General features: G+C 40.6%; 1 protein-coding gene across 1 annotated transcript; it reads right to left on the bottom strand.

Moving 5' to 3' along the window:
- Positions 1–3,376: 3,376 nt before the first annotated feature.
- tbxta (T-box transcription factor Ta) lies at positions 3,377–7,812 on the bottom strand. Its single transcript, XM_034094172.1, has 8 exons — positions 7,625–7,812; positions 7,069–7,333; positions 6,429–6,563; positions 6,290–6,351; positions 5,962–6,023; positions 5,302–5,475; positions 4,265–4,388; positions 3,377–3,623 (listed from the first exon to the last, which is right to left on the bottom strand). The coding sequence occupies exons 1-8, from the start codon at positions 7,810–7,812 to the stop codon at positions 3,377–3,379; spliced, it is 1,257 nt and encodes a 418-aa protein (XP_033950063.1).
- Positions 7,813–11,022: the final 3,210 nt, after the last annotated feature.

The raw sequence follows: 11,022 nt of genomic DNA on the forward strand, positions 1-11,022 counted from the left end.
ACTACATACTGATATACACCTGAACATCAGCAGGAGAGGACTCTTTAAAGTAGAGACACTACATACTGATATACACCTGAACATCAGCAGGAGAGGACTCTTTAAAGTAGAGACACTACACACTGATATACACCTGAACATCAGCAGGAGAGGACTCTTTAAAGTAGAGACACTACATACTGATATACACCTGAACATCAGCAGGAGAGGACTCTTTAAAGTAGAGACACTACATACTGATATACACCTGAACATCAGCAGGAGAGGACTCTTTAAAGTAGAGTCACTACATACTGATATACACCTGAACACCAGCAGGAGAGGACTCTTTAAAGTAGAGTCACTACATACTGATATACACCTGAACATCAGCAGGAGAGGACTCTTTAAAGTAGAGACACTACATACTGATATACACCTGAACATCAGCAGGAGAGGACTCTTTAAAGTAGAGACACTACATACTGATATACACCTGGACATCAGCAGGAGAGGACTCTTTAAAGTAGAGACACTACATACTGATATACACCTGCACATCAGCAGGAGAGGACTCTTTAAAGTAGAGACACTACATACTGATATACACCTGAACATCAGCAGGAGAGGACTCTTTAAAGTAGAGACACCACATACTGATATACACCTGAACATCAGCAGGAGAGGACTCTTTAAAGTAGAGACACTACATACTGATATACACCTGAACATCAGCAGGAGAGGACTCTTTAAAGTAGAGACACTACACACTGATATACACCTGAACATCAGCAGGAGAGGACTCTTTAAAGTAGAGACACTACATACTGATATACACCTGAACATCAGCAGGAGAGGACTCTTTAAAGTAGAGACACTACATACCGATATACACCTGAACATCAGGAAGAGAGGACTCTTTAAAGTAGAGACACTACATACTGATATACACCTGAACATCAGCAGGAGAGGACTCTTTAAAGTAGAGACACTACATACCGATATACACCTGAACACCAGCAGGAGAGGACTCTTTAAAGTAGAGACACTACATACTGATATACACCTGAACATCAACAGGAGAGGACTCTTTAAAGTAGAGACACTACATACTGATATACACCTGAACATCAGCAGGAGAGGACTCTTTAAAGTAGAGACACTACATACTGATATACACCTGAACACCAGCAGGAGAGGACTCTTTAAAGTAGAGACACTACGTACTGATATACACCTGAACATCAGCAGGAGAGGACTCTTTAAAGTAGAGACACTACATACTGATATACACCTGAACATCAGCAGGAGAGGACTCTTTAAAGTAGAGACACCACATACTGATATACACCTGAACATCAGCAGGAGAGGACTCTTTAAAGTAGAGACACTACATACTGATATACACCTGAACATCAGCAGGAGAGGACTCTTTAAAGTAGAGACACTACATACCGATATACACCTGAACATCAGGAAGAGAGGACTCTTTAAAGTAGAGACACTACATACTGATATACACCTGAACATCAGCAGGAGAGGACTCTTTAAAGTAGAGACACTACATACTGATATACACCTGAACATCAGCAGGAGAGGACTCTTTAAAGTAGAGACACTACATACTGATATACACCTGAACATCAGCAGGAGAGGACTCTTTAAAGTAGAGACACTACATACTGATATACACCTGAACATCAGCAGGAGAGGACTCTTTAAAGTAGAGACACTACATACTGATATACACCTGAACATCAGCAGGAGAGAACTCTTTAAAGTAGAGACACTACATACTGATATACACCTGAACATCAGCAGGAGAGGACTCTTTAAAGTAGAGACACTACATACTGATATACACCTGAACATCAGCAGGAGAGGACTCTTTAAAGTAGAGACACTACATACTGATATACACCTGAACATCAGCAGGAGAGGACTCTTTAAAGTAGAGACACTACATACTGATATACACCTGAACATCAGCAGGAGAGAACTCTTTAAAGTAGAGTCACTACATACTGATATACACCTGAACATCAGCAGGAGAGAACTCTTTAAAGTAGAGTCACTACATACTGATATACACCTGAGCATCAGCAGGAGAGGACTCTTTAAAGATAATGGGACTTCTAGTTAATCTTCATGATAGTTGATGCTTTATATGGTTTTTTAAAAGTAAATAAACAACAACAATTATATTTAAAACACTCTCATTTCCCCCTTTAGAAGTTAACGTATAAAAACGTAAGGAAATGTATTAATTATAACTTAAAGTACAAAGAATACTTGTGACATTTCTCGTGTGCAAAAAACAGACAAAATCAACTATTTTTTGAGAAAACAAACACTTTAATTTATTATTAAATGACATAAATAAAACTCACAGTGAGTCCAAATACAAATAGATAGTTATGTACACTTGTTTGTTCAGGGGGGGGAGGAAGAGGAGGAAGAAGAGGAGGAGGAAGAGGGGGGGGAAGAAGGCACTTTCGGGTTTTCTTCTAACAGTTATTGCAGCAAAGGCACATCATTTGGAAAACACTGGACGTTAATTTATTCTATTTACACACATATACACATTTATGTTAGCAGAACCAAGAGTTTTTTTTTTATCGCATCTTATATATTTAAGAATGGAAACAGGAGGGCTTTTTGTGTTACTATATTTTCCAAAATGGAAGGAGAAATAGATTTGCAGACTGACTTTTTTGACAAAGAATACGTTCTTTTTCAGACAGGATATTTCTATCTCACACCGAAGAGAATATCTCGGCACCGTCCAAAGAAGATATTTAAAGACAGCCTCGGAAATTGAGAAACTTTGCATGGACATGCTTCATTATTTCCTCGCCCAAACATTCGATATGTAATGAGATAGGTGGCAGTCGATACGATTGTCTTTGCACGTTGTTCGGTACGACTCCCCGCTTAACTTCACACTGGAAGGACTCTTTAAACGTCTTCACACGCAACAACAGCCTCTTGGTCTCGTGACGTGTCCTCGTCTCCAGGATGTGTCTTCATAGTCTCCTTTCTTCTTCAGATTGGTTCCAGCTCAGTCGCTTTGGAAAAGGCAGTGAGCCGGGCGATGGAGCTTTTTTTAAGCAACAATGTCAGAACGCAAATGTGGATATTTTCATATTATCTCGTATGAAAGAGAATATCTTTGTTTTTGGCTCTGAAAAAACGATATATTTAAACATAGCCTTCGACATTTTCACAATTTTCTCGTATTTCAGTGACCAAGCGTTTGATGTGTTTTGAAATGGGTGGCTAGTTGCAGCCGATATGAAGACGATTGGCTTTGCGCTTTGTTCGGTACGACTCCCCGCTTAACTGGAAGGACTATTCAACCTCTTGCAGGTCTTGTGACATGTCCTCTGTCTCCTCCTCAGTAGCTTTGTGCCACCGGTGCCCAGGATGCAGTTAATCGGGCGATGGAGCTCTCAAACTGCGCCTCGCCCACGCTCACCTCGCTCAGACTGGGGTCGTACATGGAGGAAGGCGAGGAAACGGGCAGCGAGGAAGAGTAGGAGGAGCCCCTCAGGAACTGGGAGGTCAGACCCCCGGGGATGGAGGAGGAGGAGCCTGGAGGGGTGAGGGCGGAGCCGGAGACTGACCACAAGCTGGGGTACTGACTGTGGAAGCAGAGGGAGAAGAAGGGGTTATTATTAAGTTAGGGTTCAAAGACGGCGACCTCGTGGATTATTTTTCCATCCCTAACAATTTAAGCGTCTTTGAGTTCATGGAACTTGCTTTTATTCTATTGTATTCTATGTTTTTAGCACTTCCTAACACGTGCCTTGTGTGGTCATTTCATCTTTTATGATTCCTATGATGTTGTAATGCTTTGTCGAGCACTTTGCGACTATGTCTGGGAAAAGCACTTTATACATACATTTTACTTACTTACTTGCTATTATTATAATTTACCCAGAAATGTCAACTCATCTGATCAAGTAAAACAGAAACATGTCTGTGCCTTCTTTATCCAGTAATGTCTACAAACCTAAATTCTCACGTTGTATATTTGTATTCTGAGTGGTGTGTACTTTTGTCTTATTCTGTAATGTAAGATCTTTAATAATGTATCTCATGTTGCCTTAACTTTTGTAAGTAAATTGTAAATCTTTGCCGTTTGGTATTGCCCTTTAAATTACATTGAATTCCCATGGGATATGAAATAAACAACAAATATCTGAGTTTTTTTCATGTGGATGATATTCAACGTGTGTCCCATTTAGAGCGAGACTGCACGGGGGAAGGTGGAGACGCGTACCTGGAGTTGGAGGTGGAGTTGGAGCTGTGGGAAAGCGGCCCCATGCCGGGGGAATTTGGGATCTGAAGAGCGGACCAGCTGTCGTGAGACGGAAGAGACCCGGAAGTATTGTCCATGTAGTTATCTGGAGGAAACAGAATCAAATGAATACGTATCCTCATATTTATGTGTACTCCTATCATGATGAATGTATTATAGAATCAGAATTGAGTGTGTTCCCAGGTACCTTTACACACAAGTACATTGCTTTTGTGCAAACTTCAACACAACATCATTCACATTGTGTTAGTCTTCTTACTTAAAGGGTTTTATCTTATATGATTTATTTAACAGTTCCAACATTACTTTTTACATTCTGGTAATGCCGACACCCAGAGGTGGGAAGCAGTGGAGTACAAATACTTTGTTACTGTACTTAAGTACATGTTCTGGTATCAGTACTTTACTCCACTACTTAATTTTCTGACGACTTTATACTTTCTACTTCTTACATGTTGAACACAAATACCTGTACTTTCTACTTCTTACATGTTGAACTCAAATACCTGTACTTTCTACTTCTGACATGTTGAACTCAAATACCTGTACTTTCTACTTCTTACATGTTGAACTCAAATACCTGTACTTTCTACTTCTGACATGTTGAACTCAAATACCTGTACTTTCTACTTCTTACATGTTGAACTCAAATACCTGTACTTTCTACTTCTTACATGTTGAACTCAAATACCTGTACTTTCTACTTCTCACATGTTGAACTCAAATACCTGTACTTTCTACTTCTTACATGTTGAACTCAAATACCGGTACTTTCTACTTCTTACATGTTGAACTCAAATACCTGTACTTTCTACTTCTTACATGTTGAACTCAAATACCTGTACTTTCTACTTCTCTCATGTTGAACACAAATACCTGTACTTTCTACTTCTTACATGTTGAACTCAAATACCTGTACTTTCGAGTATCTGTACTTCTACTTGAGTAAAGCATGTGTGTACTTTTGTCATCTCTTATGTACAGGGTGGGGGTCTTACTTGAGGTGGGGGTGCGGTGGGGGTAGTGCGTCGGGTACGGAGCCGCCCTGTGGCTCCTGAGGCTGGAGTAACGTTCACAATACGATCCGGAGGAATGCCCCGCAGAGCCGCTGAACTGCGGCGGGCTGCTGCTGGGGCAGAGGGGGCTCTGACCCGGGAGGAACCAGCCCCCGACTGAGGGAACACAGGACACATCACGTCAACTCAAAGGGCTTATTGTCATATGCACATAAGATACAGTGTCGCCATGGCAACGAACTTCTTATCAGAATCAGGTCGACATGTACGAGGAATTGACTTGATGTCGTGGTGCATACATACAAGTAGAACTGAAAAAACTCAGATAGCGAACTATTTTAAGAATACTATAATAACTTACAATGTTTTTTTAAATGTTGTTTGACCTGAGCTTCAACAATGCAACATATATAATAAATCACACAAATACAAAATAGTGTCTATATACATGTAAATAGAATATGACATGTACAAGAACAGAATATGAAATTAAATAATGTACATGAAGATCAATTCAACATGGTTAACTATGTATATGAATAAGTAGATGCATGTATCTGATCAAAGCAGTCAGTTTAAAGCATAGTTGTATTTGATGCACTCTGACAGCATGTGAGAAGAGCAGCAATGAAAGAGACTCACGCTGAGAGTATCCAGACTGCTGGATGTCTGCGGTGTGATCGGAGATGTCTTTGTGGTCGCTCCTGCAATCAAAGACAAAGCTAAGTCGAAACCTTTCCTCATAAACTTAAGAAAATAAGTGGTTTGCAAGATAATGAAAACAACAATCAATTATGTCAAATTAAACAATAGGTAAGTAATGCTTTTGAATGTAACCGGCTTAAGGATGTGAGTTAAAGTGAATTAGGGCGACAAGCAGCACAAAAGTAAAATAAATAATTAATTTTAAGTATTTTCTCGGGGACCAGAAAAGGACTTCGGAAACTAAGGAATGATTTGAGGTGTTTACCTTTCTTTGGCGTCCAAGAAGGCTTTGGCGAACGGGTTGTGCTTTATCTTCAGAGCCGTGATCTGTGAGAAGGACACGAGTTAGCATTTTAATCAACATTCAAGACGGATGAGTGTTCTTTCTTCTCCTCCATGCGCACCTCTTCATTCTGGTAAGCAGTGACTGCGATGAACTGAGTCTCGGGGAAAGACTGACTGCTGATCATCTTCTGGACGCCTCCGACCTTCACGATGTGGATCCTCGGCTCGTATTTGTGCAGAGAATTCAGCATGATCTGTGGGGGAACACCAACACATGTTGTTGTTTATCACTATGACAACGAGCAGGATGAATACTGTAACCGGGCCATGCAGTACTTTAATCGGATGAAGTGAAGTCAGTGACTTTTTTAAGTTGTCTAAATTATTTGTGTGTGTTTTAGAAATGTGAGTACATCTTACATTTGGAAATATGTATTATTATTATAAAGCGGAATTTAAAAGCATTTCATATCAAATAACCTCATGACATTAATATATGCTTCCCTTGTGAGATGAGATGAGATGAGAAGTACTTTGTTGATCACAATTTGGGAAATGTGTGCGTTGCAGCAGAATACAAATACATGGCGTTGTACAATACAAATGAAAAGACAAGAAACAAACATTCCAAAATGTCAACATCTCAATAGAATTACATGTTGTGTTTTTTGTATCCAGTCAAACTGATTTGGCTGAAATAGTATTTAAAAAGTGCTTTTCAAATCACTTATATATTAATATAATGAATCCGTTTCTCACCTGTCCACCGCCGTTCAGTTTGTTGGAGAGTTTCACTTTGCTGAAGGACACTGGAGCTTTCATCCAGTGCGCTCCGAAGTTTGGAGAGTCCGGGTGGATGTACACGCAGCTCGGGCTCTGAGGCTCCGGTTTTCCGCCGGGAACCCACTCCCCGTTCACGTATTTCCACCGGTTGTTGTCCGCGGCCACGAAATCCAGCAGCACCGAGTACATGGCGTTGGGGTCCAGGCCGCTGACACTGGCTCTGAGCACCGGGAACATCCTCCTGGAGAAACAAACAACGAGGATGGGATTTGTAAGGTTGTGTTTAGTTTTTACGCACGTCCTTTTTTATTTAGTTCAGTTTTAACCAAGGCTTCTGAGGCCTCGGGAGCTTTTGACAGATCACTGAAGTACACGCAAGCTTGTGTGATATCAAAATAAACTCCACTTTAACAATTAAGATCTTTTTTAGAAACGAACTAATACTCCTCACATTGAAAACTCCGCGAGTAGAATGTTAGCCAATCGGAAACCATTGGTGCTGCTGCTTCTCCAAAATTTCGTTTTGACCTACCTTCCAGTTTTAGTCACAATCATCTCGTTGGTTAACTCTTTGAACTTGGTCCATAAGTCTGCATCATCCAGGGTGAGTTTAATATCCCTCTCCGAGGCGTCTCCCTTCTCGCTGCCCTTCTGGAACTCGCTCTCCACGGCGCTCAGGAGATGCTCCAGGCGCTGGTCCGTGTTGGAAGAAGTAGTCATATTTCCAAGCAAAAAAAAAAAAAAATCCCAAGATGTTTAAAGTGTTTGTAGAGGGCTTCGAGACTCTGACAGAGAAAGGCCCGAGAGATACTGCTGCCCAAAACCCGAGGCCTCATGCTTTAAGGGCCCCCAGGGACCTCATGGGGATACGGGGCGTGGCTTGTGCGATGAGGGGCGTGGCCTGTGCGCAGACATCGTCTCTCAAACTCCTCCCACCAGACTGAACCTCCCTCGATTGTATATATTACATATTTTGTGAGTTTTTAAACTTCCCTCTCAAACCAGCGCCATAAAAAAAATATTTTACAGTTTCCACAAATATAGGTTATATTATTTATTTTGGTTTTTGGAGAGATTTTAGGGATTTATAGTGGAATTCCTACACTTTAAAAAAAAGATAAAGATAAGATAAGAAGTACTTTATTGATCCCATCCAAATTGGGACATGGCGTTGTACAATACACATTCAAAGACTAGAAATAAACATTTCAAAATGTCTCAAACCAACTCTTTTTGGAGTGATTTTAGGGATTAGTAGTGCTGCAGTTGTGATGCCCCCTAAGACATTCAAAGCTCTGCGTTCAGACAAAAGAAGGGAAGCGAGGCCGCGGAGCCGTGCCTTTGAACTCAGTTGTATATTTGCAAATAGTGCTAATCTTTTGTTGTCTCAAATCCACATGGGAGAGGGCTTGTGTTTACTGAGTGTGGGCCATTAGGAACGACTCTGTGTTCCTGTTGTGCCAAAGTGTGGACGCTACAAGTGAGGCCCGGATTTACATAATGGGCCTTCGCAACACTCTGATATTTAATATTTCTGCCAGTTGGAGGCCGAGTGCTCGACGGAGAGGATTTAAATAGAGATGCAGGGAGAATAAAGCACGAGGAAAAGTCTCTCTGTTTGATATCAAGAATCTGGAACATCGGCTTCTGTTTCAGGACGGAAGATTGGACAGAAGTCTTTTGAGATTCCACCCTGAAACTAAGTAGTGAAGAACTGACTTAGGTTACAAAAAGATCCACAAAAGAGGCTCTTGTTTGACCTTTTGCTTCTTCTCCAACAGATGTCACGAGGAGATGTATCTTATTTTGGACAAAGAGCAAAGGTTTGTTACATTTTGAACAAGAGATGTGTAAATTAAACAAGAACAACATTAACTTTGCAATAATAATTACCCCGACAACATGATTTATGTCGCAGATTGAGAACTAACCTTCAAGTCAACACTATGAACTTATAAAGAACGATTTAAACAAGCATGTAGACAACAATTATTGACAAAGAAATAAAGACTAAAACTTACGGCAATGAAACAATATCAAATCAAATAAGCAGCGGGGATAAAACATGATGTGAACCCAGCTATCAAAGCTCAAACACTGAGGCTATCGCCGGGACGATTGCTCAATAAGCGTACGAGAACAAGACTGAAGTTTAATTTAGTAAGTTGGTTTTATTTTGAAAGTCTATCGGTATCTTCTTGGCGAGGGGATCTTTGGAAAATAAAATGCTCTAATCCAAATGAGACTGAACTGGTTAAATAAAGGTTTGTTAATAACAAATATGTAGTCTTTTCCACCCAGTTTGTTTTCCGAGACATGTCTGGTTCTTATTTCTTTGATTGCAATTCTCTTTTCATGTATTAGCACTTTTACACTCGATATATGTTTCTGTGATGAGCGTTAGTCTTGTCTTCTTCCTGTTTAATGTTTAGCTCCTCCCTGTCGGTGTGTTTCCAGTCCTCGTTTCTCAATAGGCGCTTTCACACCGGAGTACTTTTCCCGTTTTGCTCCGATAGTTCCTGGGATTTTGCGTTCACACCAAAAAGAGAACTTAGTTCATGAGAACTTTTACCCCCTTATCAGTCCCTGCTAGAGAGAGGTGGTGCTCTCCTGGGGAGAAAAAAGTTCCAATTTCTGATTGGCTGGGCGGATTGCAAACCACGCCCCGTAAAACCCATTTTATTTGCTGGCATTAGCATTATTAGCATTAGCATTATTAGCATTAGCATTATTATCATTAGCATTATTAGGATTAGCATTATTAGCATTAACCCAGCGCACCAACGCAGAGAGACTAACTTATGGCAACACAAAATAAAACATGGGAGCGGTGGAGATGAGGAGGTGTCGGCATGGCGATTAACTCGGAAGGCTTCAGTCGAAGCTGCTGGGAGAGATCTCGGGTTTTTGTTTTTTTAACACCTTATTTATTGGCTTTTCCACACATCACACAGCTACAGGAGGAAATACAGATTGCAAATGCAGGTGCTGTAAAAACAACAACAACAAGGAGACAAAACGTAATACTAAAGACTCTCATTGTCTCGTTGATCCTGAGGAAGTTTCAGATCTGAGTTTCTTTCCTAGTGGACTTGGAATTGAGCTCGAGCTCCGGAGCGTGACTCGACTTTACTGCTTCACTTCCTCCGTAAAGTGAAGGGCTCTCTCACACCTTTCTGTGTGTGTGTGTGTGTGTGTGTGTGTGTGTGTGTGTGTGTGTGTGTGTGTGTGTGTGTGTGTGTGTGTGTGTGTGTGTGTGTGTGTGTGTGTGTGTGTGTGTGTGTGTGTGTGTGTGTGTGTGTGTGTGTGTGTGTGTGTGTGTGTGTGTGTGTGTGTGTGTGTGTGTGTGTGTGTGTGTGTGTGTGTGTGTGCATTTTGCAAATTTATTATCTAATATATCATACTCCATGTACTTGTATATAGACTCTTCTGGCACTATTTATATTTTATTTGTATTTACTTGCACATCTCAAAACATTCTCTTGCACTATTTTATCTGTTTTATTTGTTCTATGTCTTATATATATTCATGTTGCTCTGTTGGAGGAGACTTAAGTTTGTCATGTCCATATCTACGGTAGCTAATATGACAATAAAGCCTTGAATCTTGAACAAAAAGCCATGAGTTAAAACAGGAAAGTCCCAAGTTTCAAGTCAGACAGGAAACTTGTAAAGACAGTTAAGTCCAGAGTCAAGACTTCAAAGAGTCGTATCTCGCTTGTTTAGCCATTGTTGTGGAAGTTTAAATCAAATTGCGATTATCTTTAGATTTTGAGTCTAAAGTCATAAAACGTGTGACTCGAGTCCCAACCTTTCGCTGACAGGAAGCGGCGTCATAACTCAGAGTTACTGTAAGATATAATTCACTCATCGAGTCTGTTTGATGAATCAGGGATGAGTCTTCTGTTTCTGCAGCAACAACACACACTC

Source organism: Pseudochaenichthys georgianus, chromosome 11, assembly GCF_902827115.2.
Source record: "Pseudochaenichthys georgianus chromosome 11, fPseGeo1.2, whole genome shotgun sequence".
Lineage (NCBI taxonomy): Eukaryota > Metazoa > Chordata > Actinopteri > Perciformes > Channichthyidae > Pseudochaenichthys > Pseudochaenichthys georgianus.